The sequence below is a fragment of the Phymastichus coffea genome, unplaced genomic scaffold, assembly GCF_024137745.1.
Source record: "Phymastichus coffea isolate CEN01 unplaced genomic scaffold, Cenicafe_Pcof_1.1 PCOF00035, whole genome shotgun sequence".
NCBI classification, from domain to species: Eukaryota; Metazoa; Arthropoda; class Insecta; order Hymenoptera; family Eulophidae; genus Phymastichus; species Phymastichus coffea.
Genome location: NW_026706846.1, coordinates 304,203 through 327,708, shown reverse-complemented (window position 1 = coordinate 327,708; position 23,506 = coordinate 304,203). Strand labels below are relative to the sequence as shown.

At 37.5% G+C, this 23,506-nt stretch overlaps 1 protein-coding gene across 1 annotated transcript in view; it reads right to left on the bottom strand.

Annotated features, from left to right (window-relative positions):
• LOC131663408 (nucleoprotein TPR) overlaps positions 1–23,506 on the bottom strand; it is a 490,761-nt gene that overhangs the window by 164,340 nt on the left and 302,915 nt on the right. The window contains exon 12 of the mRNA XM_058933811.1: positions 2,019–2,396. Coding sequence (XP_058789794.1) covers positions 2,019–2,396 — 378 coding nt within the window. The remainder of the gene's footprint in view (positions 1–2,018; positions 2,397–23,506) is intronic.

Here is a 23,506-nt window from a genome sequence, read left to right as displayed (position 1 = left end):
AATCTTACATAAGTGCCCAAAGCTACTAACATAGACAAAAAATTAATAACCAGATTTCACGATAAACTACAAGTAATTATATACAAAAAGAAAATTAATCGTAGGAAATTCAGAGCCTATTGTATGAAAACAGCAAAAATCTGCATTGAGCTTTACAATTGGTATAAAATGCCACCATCCATTCATAATTTAGTTATACCTGGCAGTGATATCATTGAATATTTTAGTGTTCCTATTGGATGGCTATCTGAAGAGCCTCAAGAAGGCAATAACAAAGTGTTCAGAATAATTTGCTTAAACATTAGTCGAGTAACTGTTTGCAAAACAACGAATAAAGACATTCTTCACGGTCTTTTAGTGGTATCAAATCCTCTTATCAGTAATTTAAGAACGAAAGTTATTAATCTGATGAAGAATTTTCTCTGAAGAAGTTAGGAATTAGTCAATTGATTTAAAAGAAGACGAGCTTTAAAACACCTAGAATATAAAGTTAATACGATATTATATACATTCGTGAGATGAATATTTGAAATATTAAATAGCAATAATAGTGGATACAAACCCACCTTGCCTAAACTGGCCGGGACACGCACACTGCCTTGCCTTAATTGACTGGATGTCACACACCACCTTGACTTCACTAGATAGGCATCACGCCTTGCCTTAATTAGCTGGGTACCACACACTACTTTGCCTTACCTAGCTTGCTATCACGCCTTGCCTTAACTTGCTGGGTACCACGCGCTACCTTGCCTCAAATAGCTGGGTATTATGCCTTGCCTTAACTAATTGGGTGCCCGCACTACCTTGCGTTAACAAACTGGGTGTCATACCTCGCCTTGATTGGCGCAGTGTTATACACCGCCTTGACTTAACTAAATGGGTATCACATCTTGCCTTAACTGGCTAGATATTACTCATAACGTTGCTTTAACTGACTGGGTACACGAACTACCTTGCATTAACTAACTGAGTATCACGCCTTACCGTAACTCGCTGTGAGGCGTGATATCTCGAAAACTGAAGGTGATTGAACGATTCTAAGCTTGAATTCAAATTCAGCGCTCTAAAAACCTTCGGAAATATCTGGTAGGGTCTCTTGGTTTAAGAAGTATCCGCCTCTGTTATTTATTCCCTGATTCTCTAGTCATATGTCGAGTAAGCTTTCTAATCGCCCTATTTAAATTAAAAGAGAGAAACCACTGTTAGATTATTAGGCTATTACGTAATATGGGTTATTGCATTTCTTATGACATTATTTATTATCAGGAGTTGCTCAGTGAGTAAGCTTTAGATTTAATTTCATAAATGTATTTATTGAAATAGCTTATATTTAAAAGTGCAAATTATGTATGTAACCCAGCGAGTGTTGGCGAGCGAGGTATATTTCCGTCAGTTAATAATCTTTAAACTATATTTTATGCATTAGAATCAAACGGGTTTAACCTTATTCCTCTTACTTTAAAAGGTAACATCACTGTTGGATTAAATAAAATCGTTTTTTTGGCTTAAATGATGCTTTAGGGTTTTAAAAATAACATCTAATTGGTCATATGTTAAAAAAAAATAACAACAGCTTCAATTCTTAATTTATTTCAAAAAATTCATTTTTTTTTTCTAGCTCTGATACTTTTGGAGTTACGTTTTCATCCGCGGAGGCATACGAAAAGAATATATTCCTGAGAAATGACTCTGACGCCGCCATTTTGTTGTGAAAATTCAATAATAAATTTTTTTCCATACTTCAATGTATGTTTAATCAAACCCTCAAAACAGAAATCCGATTCCTTTATCCATCTTTTTAAAAAAAAGTTATCAAAATCGTGCCTTTTTTTAAAGTTCTAGAGAGATGTTACGCCTTAAATTGGAAAAAATGTTATGTGTGTAAAATAACTTAATTTGAAAAAATTTGAAATGGTTGCTGAAATTTCATCTTGCTTTTTAAAAAATTAAAACACCATTTTCACCAATCAGTTTTTATAGAATGAACTGAAAATTGAACAAAAAAATATACTTACAAGCAGTAAATGTTGTTGTGGATGTTGCCTATGCCCACTATTCCTAGATTGTCGGGAGACAAATGCTGATAATTCACCTACTCCCGCACTGCTAATTGTTTCCGATTGTTGTTGTTGATGTGTTGAAAGTTCTGATTGCATTTGTTGAGGAATTTCGACATTCGCTGAATCTTCTCCTAAAATAATTTCTACTTCATTGTTATCACCTTCAACTTCAACTCCATATGGAAGTTCTTCGTCCTCAATTTCTTCGTAAGGATCATTCTCAAACTCTTCTTCGGCATGTTGATGTGTAATGTTTCCTTCATCACAATCAACTACCACTATACAATGATCTTCAGCTTCTTCATCCTGGTCTCTTTGACTTGACGTTGGGACCTTGAATAAATACATAGATAATTTAAAGAAATTCTATTGCTTTTTCGAAATGTTATGATGTACATAGATAGATTATGATGTATATAGATACATTTATAATAAATGAAATTACGAAGAAATTTTAGATCGGGTTGACTACATATAATTCTTTAAAAAATTTGTATGCGGTTGCAGTAATCTATTAATATATTAATTTAAGACTCAATGCTGGTGGAAAAAGAGGTATAACTTTTATAAATATCGTAATATTTATATATAAATGAAAATATAAGGTGAATATATGAATTTAATTATAAGGTAAATATAAATAATTGTGTAGTGTGATGGGGGAGGGAGCAGGGAAAATAATGCGTCGATTTTTCTCTTTTTCGAAGGTCATCTCACAGCCAGCCAACGTTATTGTAGTTTTTATAATTTTTGTTGGGCGCCAGCTACTGCAACTACCTACTCCTCAGAAGTAGCTAATTGGAGTGGCTTCTCAGGTCGTCTCGGTCAGTAAACAGTCACATTTTTAGTTACGCGCACACAATGCAGCGGCGCGGCGGACGAACAATATGACGTCGAGCCTGCTCTTCACAGTCCGATCGCGATAGCTACGGGGAATGTATAAGCTTGCGAGTTAAGACAAAGAAAAAAAAGGAGTATTTCATTTGGAAAAATCACTGTTTATTGCGTCAGAAAGCACGGTCTGCCTAGGTCAATCCTGTCACTGTTATCTTCCAAACTATTTTTGATTAATCCACACTATTAAGTTCCAGGTAATCGGGCTAAAATTCGATTCACGCTCTACCTTATTGATTACGTCAATGCCATTTGTCATCACGCAACCTACAAACCTGTTCCCGATAAGACACCGCGACGCGATCGCAGCCCGCACGATATCTATAGGTCAAGTCAATCGCTCGGTGTCGGAGCACTCGATGGGACAAAGAGCAAAATGATGTAACCTGCACTCTTGGTTAGTCACGAGTCAACAGGACTAAATCGTGAGTTTACACTTCTATGTTGATTCGCGCACTCCCAAACATGGTATGGTCGTAATACGGTACTCACGGATCGGGTACTCTCGTCTAGTCCGACGAAGTTCCGTTTCTTTCTCGCCTTCGCTTTTGAGACTCACTCGACATAATGGCTTCAACGTTCCTTGTCGTTCGATCCGACCTCGGTTACGTCTTTCAGGAGAATAGACCGCGGCTAGACGGTCGTCGCATTGCGTCTCTTTTGCTTCCTTTTCTTTCTAGTCGCGGACTTTTGTTTCATTGGTTCGAAGTGGCGTCATGTCAATCATTAGCGCCGTCTATTTTATTATTCTGTCTCGCTTAATTTTGCTACGGGTCGGATACTTGGCGCCTTATTATTCTATATGTAAGTCCACTCCTATGTTATCTACAATAAGTCGGTCAGTCAGTCAAGATGCGCGTGCCGATCAGTCTGCTGGTTGTTAGTTGTCTATCGTTCATTCTTGTTTCTCTCATACTTGTTAATCCTACCGGTAGTTCTTATCAGTGCATCGGTATCCCCTCTCGTGTCTTCTCTATCGGTTGTCTTACTCGCACTCACGCTCTCCCTCCCTCTCGCTCCCCACTCTCTCTGGCTCACGTTCGTTGACGGTCGCGTCACAACATGGCTATCGCTCGGCTCCCGCATCAACTTCGCGTCTTGCCGCTGCATCTCCATGGTCACTTCTCAGTGATCACGCATTGTGTGTGGTACTCCCGCTGTGTGACCAGCTAAAAGGATCAGCTTATTTCGGTTACAATCTTCTTTGTCACTTTATTTCCTGGGGAAGCATCGGTCCGGGTTTCTGTGTGTGAGCATGTGTATGCGCGCGTCGGTTGGGCAGTTTTTGTGAGGTCTTTCCCATGAAGTCTTGGGGCGATGCTTAGGTGTGAGGGTGTAAGATACAGCGTAAGCTGATTGGTCGTTTGCATCCTCTTGTCGGGAGAGGATTTTCATACGTTGCGCGAGTTTTCCAAGCGTGAATTTTTTTTACGTGATGGAACATTATCACAGTAGCTATCACCGAAAGAGATATTGGAGAGTTCTTCAACAATATATGTATTATATATATATACAGTGGCGAGCAAAAGTGTCCGGCCAAAGTTGTTTTTATGTTTTGATCATGTATAAATGATGCAAAGTAGCAACACAAACACATCTTAGTAAAGTACTTTTATTATGCATTCAAATCATGTTGTCCAACAATTTGTTATAATGCTTAACAAAATTTTATATCGATAATAGAAAATATGGCTTATTCATAAGTATCCGGCCAACTATTACGTAGATACAATTCGCATGGCTTTATTTACATTATCGGTCACAAAGGTATGTAAGCGCTGGAACTGTCTATCAGTTATGCTCTGACATCAGTATCGCAACGAAACGCATGTCTGTAGATATTCGACAAGTCGTAATTAAATTACACAATGAAGGAAAGGTTTCTCGTGATATATCTAAAATTCTAGGCATAGGAAAATCGACTATGAATGATATATTATTAGATTCCATAGCACTAACACTCTGAAAGATAAAAAAAGTTCTGGGAGACCAAGAAAAACCACTAATCGTGTTGACAAATTGATCAAAAGAAAAGCTGTCGTAGATGTTAAAAAGAATGCTGCCATTATTGCACGCAAATTACGGGAAGAAAATGTAGCAGACGTCAGTCGTAGTACTGTATCACGTAGACTGAGAGAAGTGGGACTTGTTGGACATGTTGGTGTGAAAAAACCTTTTATTAGTAAGAAAAACAAGAAGGCCAGACTAGAATTTGCTAAAAAATATGAAAGCTATACTGTTGAGGACTGGAAAAAAGTGCTGTTTTCGGATGAAACTAAAATCAATCTATTTGGAAATGATGGTAGAAGGTATGTGCGGCGACCGGTAGGTAGTAGATATGATTCAAGATACCAAATACCGACTGTGAAGCATGGTGGAGGTAGCATAATGCTATGGGGTGCATTTTCATGGAAAGGCGTCGGTCCAATCTTCAAAATAGAAGGCAATATGGACTCTGTCATGTACAAGGATATTATATTGGAGGAAATGCTACCTTATGCTCGACAAAACATGCCCAGAGGATGGATATTTCAGCAGGATAATGATCCAAAACACAGGTCACACCTCCTTCAGCAAGTTTTTAGTAAGAAAAAAATTCGAGTTTTAACAGTGACCGAGTCAGTCTCCAGACTTAAATCCTATTGAGCACTTATGACAAGAGCTAAAAATAAGATTAGGAAATCAAAACTAAGCTAATACAGCCTCCCTATGGCAAAAAGTGCAAGAAGAGTGGAACAATATCTCTCATGATAGGATTGTGACACTTATTGAATCGATGCCTCACCGATGTGCAGCCGTGATAGCTTCTAAGGGTATGGCTACGAAGTTCTGATGACTGTGTTACATTTAAAACCATTTCTAGTTTGTTTTGTTTCATGTTACTATATTTTTCTACTCGTTGTTCTATAGTTTTTTTACTAATTGTCACATTCATAGTTGGCCGAATACTTATGAATAAGCCATAATTGTTATTATCGATATTAAATTTTGTTGATTGTTAAAATGAATTGTTAAATTACATGTTTTGAGTATATAATAAAAGTACTTTACGATGATGTATTTGTGTTGCCACTTTGCACCCTTTGTACATGATTAAAACATAAAAACAACTTTGGCCGGACACTTTTGCCCGCAACTGTACATATATATAATAATAATATAATTATATATATACATAATAAATATATATAAGACATATATTATGTGTGTATATATACAGGGTGTCCCATTTTAAAGGAACCACCCCGAAATTTTCGACGGTTGGCGTTGTACAAAAAAATTGTTCAGACAACAGTTGTTTGGGACAATGGGGGCAACCTTTCTGTGAAATCCGATTTGACCTTGAGATTTATTTTCAAGGTCATTTGAAGGTCAAAGTCATTTTTTGAATAGGAACCCATATTTTTGATCCCAGATTCGGAAAGAGCGGAAAATTCTACGTTCGGATAATGTATTATGTGTGGGGTGCAGTTAACCCCCCCCCCCCCCCGCGCCTAAGGTCATGTAGTGGTCAAATTTATGATTTTCTTCTTCTATGCACAGGGATGATCGGGCAAGGGTAAGGTAAATTGTAATAACCTAATAACTCCAATACCCAATAACCTCAATAACCCAAAAACCAAGAGATATTTTGAATAAGGATCCCCATTTTTTATCCCGGATTCGAAAAGAGCGGGAAATTCTACGTTTAGATAAAGTATTATGTTGGGGGAGCGGTTCACCCACCCCCATCCCACCGGGGCAAGGGTGAGGTTAATAAGGTATTGATTACCCAGCTAGTGAAGGCAAGGTATTGATTACCCAGTCAATGTAGGTAAGGTATCGATTACCCAGCCAATGAAGACAAGGTGTTGATTACCCAGCCGGGTGCTGCGGGTAATACCTTGCCACAGCACGATATCGGCCTTGACATGCCCCGAGAGACAACAGAATATCAACAATTTCGTTTCTCGAATAATCCGGCATATTCCTTCCTTTTAAGTAAATTAAGAAAATTACACTTGAACTATCCTGAGAAGGACTGTTCGCGAATCACTATTGTCATAAACAATACTGTAACAATGAGATTTTGAGTCGTATTTGATTGGTATTGAGCGGTCTCTCTCCTATTGATGGCCGTCTTGCGCACCAAATTTCTTCCCAGAATTGCTTATGAGCGCCCCTTAATCCCTCTCCGAGGTTTTAAAAGAGATGACAGTCTAGCGCTTGGGCAGAAGTAATTGAGACTCGCTGTCTATGACAACAACGTGGTGTGTGAGTTAACTTTGGCCAAGAATTATCCGCCTACCAGATTATAAGAGAGATCTACCGAGGGCTACAAGCATACACATGTGTACGCAGATATATCACAATTATCAACTATTGACAGCGACCTGAACCTGCAAGTCAACCACAGACTTTGAGAAAAAATTATGAGAAGCTCATCCACTTCACTTTAAATTTGAAGGATTGGTCTGCTAATGGTGGATTATTGCACGATAATAAGCAATAATAATGTAAGACGCACTTTTTCTAATAATTTTATTGGAGAATAGAAAGAGTTTAGTGAAAATGACATGTCGGTTAATGACGTTGTACTAATTCTGATAATCGTTTAATTTAGAATCTCTATTGTATCAAAGTATTGCGAATGGTGTAAGCGTGATCACGTAATTCATAACATAGTTAAATAAATGGAAAATTAATTGTAAGAACCAATTTTATGTGTTATTACCATGATCTTATTCCTGAGCTCTTAGTTGTTTGCCTGTTTACTTATGCTCTACCGACAGTTAAATATCATGTTTGTGTTGGCCCTTTAATTCAAGTTCGGCATAATATTTATGTTGTGTTATTATTATAATTAATTTTTACAATACTAAAAAAGTGTTATTAAACAATTTAGTTGAAACTTTGTAGGCTTGTCCGGAATCACACCAGAAAAAAGAATGGAAATAACATGTTATCCCACTAAATGGAAAATGACACTTCTCATGAAGGCTTTGAATACATGAAGTCGACTTTGAAAATCAACCTGAAGTTTATGCTCAAGGTCACTGTTGTTTGACCCTACAATTTTTTTGGGATATTGGGGTTAGGTTATCAAGTTATTTGGTTATCGAGTTATTGGGTTATTACAATTAACCTTACTCTTGCCCGATCACCCCTATGCATAGATGAAGAAAATCATTTGACCCCTACATGTCCTTAGGCGGGGGGGGGGGGTAACCGCACCCTACACATAATACGTTATCCGAACGTAGAATTTTCCGCTCTTTCCGAATCTGGGAACAAAAATATGGGATCCTATTCAAAAAATGACTTTGACGTTTAAATGACCTTGAAAATGATTCTCAAGGTTAAATCGGATTTCACAGAAAGGTTGCCCCCATTGTCCCAAACAACTGTTGTCTGAACAATTTTTTTGTACAACGCCAACCGTCGAAAATTTCTGGGTGGTTCCTTTAAAATGGGACACCCTGTATATACACACACACGGTGACCCATTTTAATCGCCGTAGCGGGATTATTCGGAACCTAAGCCAGATAGGACAAAATGGTTCTGACAAAAGTTATAGAGGGTAAAGAGGGCAACACAATAGGGCTAACACTTTTAACCTTGAACTTGACCTTTAAGGTTATTTAACGATCAAAATGTTTTTTTAAATGGGAACCCCTATTTTTGACATCTGATTCGGATAGAGTGGGAAATTTTACGTCCAACATGGTGTTTAGGAAATTTTTTTTCATGGCCTCGAAAAAGGAATTTCAAGGTCTAATGCTACAAAATCCTATGATTGCTAATTGCTAGCCTTTTCTCGTGAATAGCAATCCCAATATTACAACGGCTTGAAAATGTTGACCTTGAAAAGGTTTTTCTTATTTTAGCGTTACCCAGAAACAACGACGTGGACCTAGTAAGGTTTGTTTCCTTTGGAGTGCTTGTTTCACGTGAGTCCCCTTGCCTCTCACGATGGGGTGCTTGTTTCACGTGAGTGCCCTTGCCTCTCACTAACCTCGAAGCAAGTGTTCGAAATGACGACCATTTGCTTCAAGACACATTGTCAAACGCCTTTGAAAATGGCGAACTGTGTTTAACAAAGTTTGCCTCGGAATAGCAGCGCATGCTCGACGAATCATGTCCTGCATATCTGCTCTTGTAGTGGGTTGTTGCTCAAAAACAGCATTTTTTAAGTACTCCCATAAATAAAAATCTGGTGATGTAAGATCGGGTTAGCAAGTAGGCCAGTTAACCGGAACTCCTCGCCCAACCATCCGACACCACAGTGCTCATTCAAAGAAGCCCTTACGATTCAAGCAAAATGTGGTGTTGCGCCATCCTGTTGGAACCACATTCTTCGTCGCGTTTCCAAATTAACATCTTCCAGCAATCCAGGCAGTTCATCTCTTATAAGCCGTAAGTAACTATGTTGATTTACATTTCCTTAAAAAAAATAAGGACCAATCAAGTGTCCATTGACCATCTCGCACCACATCATAACACTCCAACGTCTTTGATGGTTTACAGTTCGGTACCAATAAGGATAGTATTATAGTAATACTACTACTACTACTACTACTACTACTCGTGAAGTCGTGAAATTTGAAAAGCAAAACAACGTTTCAGTGAACGTGTACTTTTTAAATTTGAATAATGGGTCCTACGATGTGTTGCCGCAACATTTGACCGATGAGAAAAAACACTACTAGAAACTCTAGAAACTCGTAGATTTGATTGCCATCTGAACGATGTTTTCCGCAGTTTCCCAATTTAAAGCATCTTTAGCCTGCCGCGGAGGAGCAAGATTTTCCAATCTTTTATTATCTAGATCGAAATGGTACTCGCTCGTGAGTTTGAACCCAATACCGGGCCGACCGCGAAGACCGTAGACTCCTTGCTCTTTATATTTGCGTCCGAATATGTCGACGTTCATTTTGATAATACTTGAACGATAGGTGTGCTCTTAGTATATATATATCCACCCTCGCGTAATTCTTCGATTATCGAATGAATTTCGTTGATGTGATTATTGTTACCAGTTGATTGCTCAGCCACTAACATTCGAAGACGATCAACGAGCTCATTCGGATCATCCCAGTATACATAATCTATAGAAGTATTGTTTCGCGCAATCTTGTAGATAGGTAAAGATGTACCAGTCGTCTGTAGCAGCCCCTCGCCACCTTTAATAACGGACCAATTATGTTATTGAATTTATTACTATTGTGCGCTCGTATAGCCTCGTTTGGATTATTTATCTTCCTATGAATATTAGAAATCTCCAAGATTTCTTTGTAGCTCTTGAGATCATTGGAAGCGATTAAATTTTGATCAGGTTGCTTTGCAACCAGTAACTCCATTAAACCCTGTGTTTTTGGATACTTGAAACCATCGACGTCTACGTTATCTTTGTCAACAATCACCGTAGATTTACAAAGCGTGTATGATCCATTTCGTTCTTTACGTACTCCATAAATCAAGTCCACAAAATTCGAATCACTTTTATCCAATGCATTCGTGTACTTGTCGCCAGCTAAATGTTCATCCTCGCTCAGCTCGTTGGATAAACTGTTATAAAACTGTGTAGTATTGTGCGTGACAGTAGCATCGCTATCTCCGCCACCCGATAGAGCGGTTTCGTATTTGTCGACATTATCAACCGAATTGACTTCGTATTTTAATTCTTTTTTGTTTAGAAATTTCGACTTTTTAATAACTGTAACGGGAGTTTCGGGGGGAAGATTTTTTTTGTTCCTTTTCACTTATTATGACTTTAAGAGGATCGACTATTGGTTTGAATGTCTTATTCAAGACTTCGTCGGTATACTCTCGGTTATGCTTCAATAAACTATATTTTCGTCTTATCGCGTCTTGCGCTTTTACGAGTTGAGAAAGCACATGTTTTTCCCTTTGATGATCATCCATATTAACGCTTCGACGATCATCGAGAGACTGTCTACCGCATTACTATCGTGATATATTTATAACAAAACAATCAAAGCCCTTTCGATATCTTCCACAGTTTATAGCTCTGTCTTTGTCGATCACTAAAAACCCATATTTATCATCCAACCAGCATTTTGCACAAAGTTCTTTAAATTGATTGTAATTCATATCAGAGTCCACATGATCGTCGTATATATGTTTCATATTTGCTTCGTCTTGTCGAAAAATTGCCAATAAATTGACGTTATCTCTCACGAGATGCTTAGGAATACGCGCGTACGTTTGCGAGAGATAGAAACTGTCGACGCTCCTATGTCTGTCCATACAAAAGAAAGCGCGTACATTGTCCTGTTTCTCACAGGCGATGTCGTCGAATATCATAATTAAATTAGGCAATGCATGCTCGGGATCGATCATGGATTCGTGCTCCTTGAACGGAAAATACTTCACTCCGTCTATCGGCTTTAACATCTCTTCCAATAATTTATACTTTGGCTGATCGAGCGATTTCGAGTACATGTAAACATTTTCGAAACTAACGCCATTGGGGTGAGTGATAAGCGCCAAAAGATTGTTGGTCTTGCCACAGTTGGACGAACCACAAAAAATAGCTCTGATGCTATTCAGCAGTAAATCTCCGTGACGCTTTGGTTGCTTATCCTCCCACACGATGACAGAGTTCGAACGATAACTGACCACATGGCTATATATATACCTGTTTTTATAGTTTCAAACGTTAGTCGTGTGTTGGACTTGGTCGAGTGATGTTCATATGCAAACGTCAAAGAGCAAAGAAAGGACGAGGTTTCGTCAATTATATCATTAATAAACTTCCATTTGAACTCCATATTCCAGGCTATCAATATTGCGGACCAGGAACTAAATTACAGACACGTTTATCTCGCGGCCATCCATGAATCAATCCTCTCGACGCAGCTTGCAAGCAACACGATATAGCGAACTCGAAAAATCTAGAAAATATCCAGGCTAGAAATATCGCAGACAAAATTTTAGCTGAAAAAGCGATCAAAAGAGTCTTCGCTAAGGATTCTAGTTTTGGTGAGAAAACAGCTGCTTACGCTACATCTAACGCCATGAAATTAAAATCAAAGTTTGGTATGGGTCTCGCGAAGAGAAGAAAGAAAATCAAGACGAAAGGACGCAAGAAAACGAAAAAGTTAGTTAATAACGTCATGAAATTAAAATCAAAGTTTGGTATGGATCTCGCGAAGAAAAGAAAGAAAACCAAAACGAAAGGACGCAAGAAAACGAAAAAGTTAGTTAATTTGAAAAGCGTGATCAAAGCGGCCACATTCAAATGGTCCAAGGGTAAATGTGCGCGCAAAGTCATCGGTTCTGCTTTGAATAAAGCTCGTACAACCGTTAAAAAAGCTGGTGGAAAAGCAAACATCAATGTTACACGAATTCTGCCAATATCAACTAATTGTAAGATGGGTGGAGCTTTGCCCTTCCTTATACCACTTTTTGCAGGCTTGAGTGCAACTGGCGCTCTAGCTGGTGGCGCCGCGGGAATCGCAAAAGCCGTGAACGATGCAAAGTCTGCAAAACAGCAATTGGAAGAGAACAAGAGACACAACAAAACGATGGAGACCATTACTTTGGGAAAAGGCTTGTATCTCAAACCTTATAAAAAAGGCTATGGACTTTATCTCAATCCTTATCTGGGATCAGGTTTGAAAAAAAAAGTTCGAAATAACTGAGCGTTTGAGAATATAAATAGTGAGATAGACCACCTATGAGCAGGGGTGGATTTAATTTTAAGCCCGTCACTATAAATGATGTTATCCTGGCTGTGTTCTATTTCTCATCGTAAGCAAGTGGGGTGCATGGGATTCCCACGAGGGTGATGGTGAAGGCTCTTCCTGTAATAGATGAACACATGGTCTCTTCAACTCCTCATGTGCCAAGAGGTCTTTCTGGGTGTCTCGAAAAAAGCACGGTTGATAGTTCTAAAAAAAGCAATATTCCATCGTCAGCCTAAGACTTTCGTTCAACAGCACTGCTCTGTTAATCTAAGGTACTTGAGAAGCTCACTCATGATCAGATCACGGATTATCTGAACAAAGAAAACGAAATCCCCTCCAGGCTGGTTTAAGGCAGCATCACAGCACGCAGACGGCACTCATTAAACTGACTGACAATATACGTACGCCATGGACAAAAACAAGGTGACATTATTATTATTATTTGACTTCAGTAAAGCCTTTGATACGATAGCACCTTATAAGCTTCTCAGAAAACTACGTGTCCTTGGGTTCTCTGGTTTACATCTTGAGTACCTGAGAGGTCGTACGTAAAAGGTTATCTCTGGGACGGTGGGGGGGCTCAAGCTGACGGGAGTCAAATCTAGGAGTCTTACAGGGCTCGAAACTGGGACAGCTTTTATTCTGCCTAATGACCTCAATAATGTACTGAAACGAAATGAGATATTTTACCTCATTTATGCTGACGACTTGTAGATTCATCTGCATATACCAGAGAATGATCTTACAAGGGGGATAGAAAAACGGACGGAGGTAGCTGAATTGGTAGCCAGGTGAGCAGACGACTGGGATCTGCGCCTCAATGCAGCCAAGACCAAAGCAATTATTTTTAAGACAAAAAAAGATATAAATGACATATATCCTTTGGAATTGCCTGGCATCGAGGTGCAAAATGGGATTTTTATCCTAATCAATGAGAAGGTAACCAGTCTTAGAGTCGTGTTAGATTCCAAACTCGCGTGGAGACACCATGTGGATCGGCTCTCAGGAAAGGTCAGAAGGGCTCTGTATGGTCTGCGTATTATCAGACCATGCACTACGAAGCTCCTCAGACGTAGATTGGTAGAGTCGTTGGTCTAGCCGCATATTGAATACTGTATGATGGTGTATCTGCGAGTCTCTGTGGAACAGAGAATGAAGATGTAGAAACTGAGCAATACATGCGTGAGATACATTTTCGTTATCCCACGTGATGAGTCGGTTTCTTCCTATAGAAGAAGGTTGGGTTGGCTTCGCTCGGATATGCGCAGGGATTATTTTATATCTCTGCTCATGTACAAATGTTTAAAAATGGGGAATCCCAACTACTTGGCTGTGCTCAAACAAGAGAAACCATGCAAGAATCCTGAACCATTTCCTTTTCAACCAGAATGGAGACAGCTAGGATATTGGTGCTCCGTTGAGCTTCCTTGACCAGTTGAAAAAACGAGCCCAATAAAAGAAACTAAAAATATTTCTTTCCTTAAATCAGTTGAGAAGTCCTGTAGCGTTGCGACAAGGCTGTTCATACGCACAACGGAAAATCAATTGATTGTCCTTATAACATTTCACGATAAGCAATTATTGTCGGGTCTAAAAAATTCCAATCTGCCCGGAAGGTCACAGGTAGAACAATAAATAATATTAGATGTGTGTTTTTTTATATCGTCCTAACTCATTTTTAGAAGTAAAAATTACCCCTACCAAACTACAAGCAAGTTAACCCAACTAACCCTGGTAACCCTGGTTTATTTTTGTAAAAAATTGTATTTTATATCACAAGCCAACTAACTGACCTAACCATCTATCTTTTAACCCACCTTACCTCTAAAAACCACCCCTACCAAACCACAAGCAAGCTAACCCACCTAGCTCTGGAAACAGCGACTTTAACACGTTAAATCCGACAATGTCTGAATTTTATTCTTACCTTTGAGCAAAATATCCTATCCTACTATTTTTGGATATGCTCTACACGATACGATTACACAGGCCAACAAAATTTGACAAAGGTTCAGAACTAGAGACCAGACATAATATATTCGAAGGATTTTGATGCGCTGAATCCAAATATCCGAGCTCAGAATTGCGCCAGCACGTCAGGATTTTGAGATATCCTAACCTAAAAGTGCGAAAATCACGTATTTTTGCTATATTCGGTAGTTTATAACATTGCGAATAAATTTTTTCATGCAAAACTGACAACGGCATCTGAAAGAGCAACTCTTGGCCTACAAAATCAACTACCGATTTTTGTTTTTATATCTTTTGGTAATGTAGATATCGTCGTTTGAAATTTAACACCTATGAATTTGTTTATACTGCGACACACCAGAACGAGTGACCAGACATAGTACACCCGAAGCATTCTGGTGCGCTGAATCCAAATCCGAGCTCAGAATTGTGCTAGTACGTCAGGATTTTGAGATATTCTAATCTAAAAGTGCGAAAATCAAGTTTTTTTGGCTATATACGGTACCTTATAACATTGCGAATAATTTTTTGCGTGAAAAATTTACAACGGCATCTAAAAAGCAATTCTTATCGTACAAAAGCACTAACAATCTTTAGTTTATGTCTTCTTTTATCGTCAATTGAAATGTACTACTTATCAATTGGTTTATACGGCAACGCAATGAATTTCGATTATTTTGCAAATCTGATATCAGATTCATAACCAGAGACCTCAAAAATCAGCAAAAGTACGTGCAACTTGCAAAAACATTGAGTCTTGCAACATTTGCTTAAATAAATTGTTTAAATAAATCTAAATTCACAAATCTGACATCAAACTCGTAATCAGTGATCCCTAAAACAATGGAAATGAGGTACAACTTGCAAAAATATTCAATTGTGCAAAAATCTGTTTAAACAAATTGCTTGAATAAAATAAGTTTTGAAAATCTGATATCCGATACGATCAGCGGAATCAAAAACCGTGAAATCTTTCATTCGTTTTTGAAATACTGTAGATAGATGATGTAGAATATTACGTAACTTGAAATGTATGATTGTATGCTGAAGCTGAGATAGGTGAAAGCTGAGATAACTGATTTTGTGACATGCTAATCCTTCCGTGTTAGAGATCACGTTTGAGTGGCAGGCTAACGGTTGAATTTCCTGTAAATGCTATTATCTTATTTTCTTCTACCTTATTTATTATAAGAATATTTATCATAAGAACATTTTTTATCCTTTTTGTTATTTATTATAAGAAAAATGAGTTCCAGAAGCCCCTGTGCAAGAAAAATTGATACATTTTGTTATGTTTGTGGGAAGTTTGAAACAACTTCTTATCGACGATCAATTAATGATTCAATCAAAACTCTAAATATGAAATGTTATAAGGTTCCGATCGACAATTTAGATAAGACATGGGTACCATCTTCAATTTGTAATTCTTGCAAACTTGCTATGTTGAAGTGGGATGATAATAGCAGCAATATGACTGTTATTGAACCGACCATCTCGCGTGAACCCTAGGACCATGAAACTGAATGTTACTTCTGCTTATGTAATACAACGGGTTTCAATAAACAAAATTCAAATAAAATCATCTACCCTGCGGTAGCGAGTGTAACACCAGCGAAAGTAGGAAAAGTAAGTAAACCCGGAAAAGAAGTTGGTTCGGCAAAAGTTGAACCGATGGATATTGATACAACTGAAGATGTCTCTTTTGAAGATAGTTCTGATGACGAGAGTCCCAAGCTTTTTGACCAAAGTTCGTTAGATGATTTTATTCGAGACCTCAATCTTCCAAAGGATAAAGCTGAACTCTGTGATTCAAGAGTCCAAGAAAGGAAGCTATTATTACCTGGAACAAAAGTGTCAATTTACAGAAACCGAGAAGAGGCGTTCATAAAGTACTTTACAATGGAGGATGTGATGGTGTACTGTAATAACATCGAAGAATTGGTTAACTTGTATATCCAAGATTTGTACAAGCCAAAAAACTGGCGTCTCTTCATTGATTCTTCCACATAAAGTCTCAAAGCTGTGTTACTACACAACGGAAATAAGTATGCGGCACTTCCTGTAGGTCACTTAACTGCACTAAAAGAATCATACAATAGTTTTCAATTTCTACTGGAAAAAATAAATTACATGTCTCACAATTGGCTTGTTTGTGGTGACTTTAAGATGAAAAGCCTTATAGTTGGCTTGCAGTCGGGAAATACCAAATTTCCGTGTTTCCTCTGGCTTTGGGACAGCCGTGCAAGAGATAAGCATTGGGTAACAAAAAAATGGCCCACAAGATCAGAATGGAAAATAGGTTCTTATAATGTCGCCTACGTAGGTCTTGTTGATAGAGAGAGAGTATTACTGCCACCACTTTACATCAAATTAGGTTTAATGAAACAGTTTGTGAAAGCCTTGAATAAAGAAGTTAAATGTTTCAATCATTTGAAACCCACTTTCCGAAATTAAGTGATGCAAAAATTAAGGAAGGCATTTTCGTTCGGCCTGATATATGAAAACTCATGAAAGATGATACATTTATCGAAACCATGACTCTCGTTGAAAAGAATACTTGGTTGAGCTTCAAAGATGTTACAGAAAAATTTTTAGGCAATAATCGAGTCCCGCAGTTTGAAACTATTGTGTCCAACATGTTACAGAATTTCCGAAAAATGGGTTGTGTAATGAGCCTTAAAATACACTTCATTCATTCTCATTTGGACTATTTCCCAGAAAATCTTGGAGCATATAGTGAGGAGATGAATGAACGATTTCACCAAGACTTTAAACAAAAGGAACAATACTACCAAGAAAGGTGGGACGAAAAAATGATGGCTGACTACTGCTGGTCATTGAAAAGGGATGATAATAACCCTACTAGTCACAAACGTAAATCTCTTCAACGATCGTTTGAAATGAAGCGCCAACGTTTTCACAAAAAGAAAGCATAACATCACAGAATTGGCGGTTATAGGTTTAAGAATATACATTCAATAGATTATCAGCTTCTTAGTGTAACCTCTCTAACTACATTGGAGCTTAGGTTGAAATGCTATGGATTACAGTCCACTTAAATTAATTTGTCCTGTGCTTGACCCTCACTGTTCACTGCATTTAGTTTAACCTATTGTGAGTTTAGCGCTCGCAGATCATAGCGAACGTAAGTTCACCTGTAGTGGTCTAGAGCTCGAAGGTTACTGCGCATATAGATTATACTGTCGTGGATTCTAGTTTGCAAGTTATATCGTACTCAATATACCTGTTGCGGATTATAGCGCGCTTAAATTAACCTGTAGCAGGTTATATCGAATTTAGGTTAACTTGCCGTGATTTTGAGCTTGCAGGTTATAGCGCACTTGAGTCAACCAGCCGCGTATTATAACACACTTAGCTTAACCTCTCGCGGGTTATAGAGCGCTTAGGTTAACTTGTCGTGGTTTTAAGCTGAGTGTAGGTTATGCGCACTTAGGCAATCCTATCATGGTTTTGAGCTTGCAGGTTATAGCGCACTTAAGTTAATCTGTCGCTGGTTCTACAGTTATAGTTTTCAGTGCATTTAGGTCATAACCATCTGCCTTAGCTTGCCCTAAATTTATAGCTGCCATTTTAGAGTGCATCTAATAAATTCAGCTAGATTCGCCGTAAATTAGTACAATGGTAGACCTTTATATGCCAGTGTAAGTTTTTCCTACTACTGAAGATTATAAAAAAAATCAAGATTTTTCATACTCCAGTATAAATCAATTGATAAATGGCACATTTCAATTGACGGTATCTCTGCTGGAAAAAGACATAAGAAAATTGGTAATGCATTTTCTCGGCCAAGAGTTGCTCTTTCAGATGCCGTTGTCAGTTTTGCATGAAAAAATTTATTCACAATGTTATAAGGCACCGAATATAGCCAAAAAAAACGTGATTTTCGCACATTTAGGTTAGGATATCTCAAAATTCTGACGTGCTGGCGTCATTCTGAGCTTGGATTTGGATTCAGCGCATTGAAATTCTTCGAGTGTACTATGCCTGGTCTCTGGTTCTGGAACCTTGTTGGCCTGTGTTATTTAAAAACATTTGAAACTTTATTTTCAATTTTGAATTAATAAATTTAAAAACATTACAATTTTATTATGAAAAAATTTTTGTTTAACTTTACATTTGAGGGAGAAAAAATTTTTACCATTTCAAATATGCACAAAAGTGCACAAAATAACTGACATTTTTAAAGCTGTTGAGGGTTTTTTTGTACAATTTTTTTTTTAACAAAATGGCGTCTGACAAACGGTGATGAAAATATTGCTTTTAAATCTATCATAGCAATTGGTGTTTTTTTATTCAATTTGTGAAAATATTTGATGCTTTTAGTAAAAAGGTTTTCAAATGATTCATTTTTGATCAAAGAAACAAGAACTAATGCCTAATAATCAAATTAAAGGCGTAGAAACTCATCCCTTGTATTCAGTGGCATTACTGTTATTTTGCGACTAATTGCGAACTACAATAATCTATTGTTCAAATACCGAAGTTAAAAAAAATCGTACCAAAAAACCTCAACAGATTTGAAAAGTTCAGTTATTTTGTGCTTTTTTGTGCATATTTGTAATTGATAAATAATTTCCTCCCGCTTCAAATATAAGGTTGAAAAAAATTTTACAAACAAGAAAAGAAAGCTCTTACCAAGTTCTTTAAGATGAAAAAGTTTTTATGACGATACCTTTGAACGTTCTAATAAATATCCTAAAATATTTATACAACGGTTGTTATATGCCAACAAAGAAAACTGAATATTCACTAATTAACACCGGTTGATCCTCTTAATAGAATGATCTAATTCGAAAAATGCAATATATATATAAAATTATTCATGACTAAAGACATCCATACATAAGTAGATGAAGACTTTTCTGTAAATTTGTCATTGACATTTGTAAAGTAATAGCACATTCTGATTCAACTGAAAATTGTCTTATCTTAAAAGCAAATGAATATTTATTTTCACAACAAAAAGATTTACGATTTATGAAAATAATAAAAAACTTTAGCACATGTTGAATAAATGATCTGATAAGTCTATGATCTGCAATTTTGTGCGATTCCGAAATTCTTCGTTAATGCTTATGCTTTTTATTAACAGTACAATACAATATATTGTTACATTCAATTTATAACGTGGTAAGCATGATGGATTAAGAGGATTGAAGTATTCGGGTATAATGTTATCGAATTTACCATTACTATTTGTTATACTATCAATTGGAGTAGATAAACGACCATTAGTGTAACCAACTAATTGGAAATTTGTTTGATGATATAGTCGACATCTTTATTTCAAATTGATAACATCGTACAGCTACGTATTTCATCAAATTTCTTGTGATTAATGAGTTTGCCAAAAATACTATCAACAAAGCTTTGTGTACATGGTAATATACGAGGGTCATTCAATAAGGTTGTAACTTTGAATAAAAAAACTATTTATTTAAATAGTTCGAATTTATTTTCCAACATAGTCTCATTTTAACTCTATACATCTATTACAGCAGTACTCAAACTTTTATATGCCTTCTGAAAAGTAATTTATCAAACTTCTCACAATGCTCATTTGTCACAGTAATTATCCGTTCATTGGATAAAAATCTTTTTTCCGCAAGCCAAATTTTTATGTAAAGAAACAAAAAGTAATCGGAAGGGGACAAATCTAGAAAAAAAAATGATTAGGCAGTATTTTGTAGCATAAATCAGATAATTTGACCGTTGCAATGTAACTCGTGTGAGCTGGTGCATTGTTGTAGTGGAAAAGAACTTTTTTTTTTCGCCAGGTGTCGCCTTTTCTTCAATATGGTATCAAATCGGCTTAATAATGAGACATAATATTCGCCTGTAATAAATCTTCCACTCTGTAAGTAATCGATTAATATTAAGCTGTTGAGTCCCAAAAATTTTAGTCATGACTTTTCCGACTGATCGTACCGTCTTCGCTTTTTTCGGCGTAGATTCACCTGACCAAGTCCATATTTTTGACTGATTTTTTGTTTTTGGCGTATAACAATATATCCATGTTTTATCAACAGTAATGTAGCACCGCGAAAATGCCTTTGGATTACGTTAAAACATACTAAAACATTTCTCAGATACAACCACACAATTTTGGTTGTTATCAGCTGTGAGCAAGCGCGGCACCCATCTAGCAGACTATTTGTTCGTGCCCAAACATTCATGTAAAATTTTCCATGGGCATCCTACCGAAATGTTAAGAGCCTCACTTATCCCATGGACTTTCAATCGATGATTAGCGAGTACAATATTATGAACTTTATCGATCATGTCTTGAGTAGTCATCTCCTTTGGAAGCTAAGCATCACTTGTGTTCTTATTGCCACAATGAAATTTAGTAAACCACTTTCAAATCATGCCATGCAAAGTCTCCATAATATTTTTTAAGCTTTTCTTCAGTTTCTTTGATAGATTTTTCCCGTAGGAAATAACGTTTAATAAGCACACGGAACTCATTTTCCATGGTTTAGTTTACACAATGAAAAACCAAATTCAAATAACTACAAAAAAATGTCCAAACTTACGCACTAATTTGAAACTTTGTATACACACTTATACTAAATACTCTCTTACAGTGTAAACGTACGGTGTATACGCTACGATGAAACCGTTATATTAAGAGAAGTCACGGACTTATTGAATAACACTCGTACAATGTTTAGGAATATCGATATAATCATCTTTATCGTTCAATATACCATTTCCGATATCTTAAAGAAAATTAAAAAATTCAATTTCATTCGGTAACACGTTTATATTAGTAGATAATTTAAGTATTCGAAAATGTTTCAACTATGGACTTTATTTTATGGATGGCTTTTAATCTTCATTTTTTGTTCATTTAATTGCGATAGGTAAAAGATGTTCAGAATCATCACATAAAATTATAATATACCGATTGAATAATAAATCATTTCTCATGATACATCGAATCCGCGCTCACAATTCTCCTATTACGCAAACTTTTTGACATATTCTAAGCTAAAATTTAAAAAAATGATGATTTTCGCTATTATCAGCGGTACTTCACTCATGGAAAAAATTATTTTCAATAAACGGATCATAAAATATAACTTGAAGTATAACTCATTTCCAACAAAACGATTACTCAATTTTAGAAAAATCTTTTTTTTTTACTAAGATATTCTCAAAGAAATATTACTATTTTAGAGACTGCAACATTATAAAGGTGAGGGCGGGAATTTTTCAGAAAACAGGAGTGGTAAATTTTTATCACACGATAGACGTTAAATGATGAATGAATTAAAACATATATGCAAAAGTTACCAATCACGAGATTTTCTAACATAAAAATGAAATTCTGAAAATTTAATATACTGGATCAATACAAACTTCATAAATTCTGAGCAATGAATTAGAGACGGAATGGCTTTATTATTTTCAACTCTATTACAATATAATAATAATCACTCTATAACCTCAAATGCAATAGAAATAAACCCTCTAGGCCGGACTGGTCCAGTGAGTGGTTACACCTCACTAGGCAAATGCTAGCTTCCAACGTTCACGACCATACCGGATGAAACGTTATCTGTTGTCGTTATCATGGCTCACAAATGACGCAAAATATAATGTTTTTCTGCCGACTTACCCAACCATTAATAACTTACACATACCTATATTCACACACTACACAAACACTTACACACACATGCCTCTTGGTAAACCGGCGACGAATGAAAAAAGAAACCTTGAATGCTCGGCGACCCTATAAACGGGTCTTACCGAAAGAGCGAATGTCCGAGGACTCCTATATCAGAGCCGCCCGAAAGCGAATGAAGCGAATGAAGCGAATGAATCCCGGTTTCGCCACTATGGGCACTCTCAATCACGCACACTCTACAGGGGAAAACGCTGAACACACAGGGTAGAGGAGAGGGGACCTCAAGGGCCGTGCGTTGTTCCAGCGCGGTTTGTGGAGTCGCGACCACGAAGGACCTTTAGTACAACGAGACGAAACCAAACCATGAAAATGCACAAAAGATACACTGATTTACCTCAAGTGGTAACCCCTTCTCAGGAGGAATCAACCCTGGGGTCCGATCGGGTGAAAGCTCCGGTGGCCACGTGCAGCTGCATGGATTTTTTATGGGCTGCACTTTGTGCACGGAGAAGAGGAAGATGACATGAAACAACGACACGAACAAGAACTTACTAAACCTACCAAGAGGACAAAGGACAGACAGTGTGTCGAGTGGCGGCAGCGAGGTGAGCTACGCCTCTGCCGCTGACAGTCAAGAACAGACGACAGGACGAAAACTCACAACAACAAACAACACACAAGACGTGACTGAACCGCTATGGCTCATACAAGAGTCGGCGACGAAAACGGCCAAAGCAGCAAACGTCGAAAAGAACATGAATATGATAGTGAAGACTGGAATGATAAGTCTCGAGACTGTGGACATTGCGCTGCACAAACAATCGGACGCAGTTTCAAGAGGAAGTCTGGAGACAACAACAATACAGGCACGACAGCGGAAAATAACGAAGAGACGCCACGGACGAAACGGAAACGTTCGCTGGGCGGAACCACGCCGGAGCCCTTACAAAAAAGGCCAACGACGACGGAATCGATCAAGGACTGGCAGACGGTCACACGAAATAAAATAGACAAAACAAAAAAGAAAATGGACACAAAGAATCGGCCTGACAGAGACGGACTCTCCTGGTCAAACTGGGCACGGACACGACGTACTCCGATATAGTACGCAAAATACGGACGAGGATCGATCCGAAGTAGAGCCACGTGCAGGTGACGACCCTGAGGAAGACGAAGAACGGCTTATGCCTTCTGAAGCTACAAGTAGACGCAGACAATCCGGACGGAC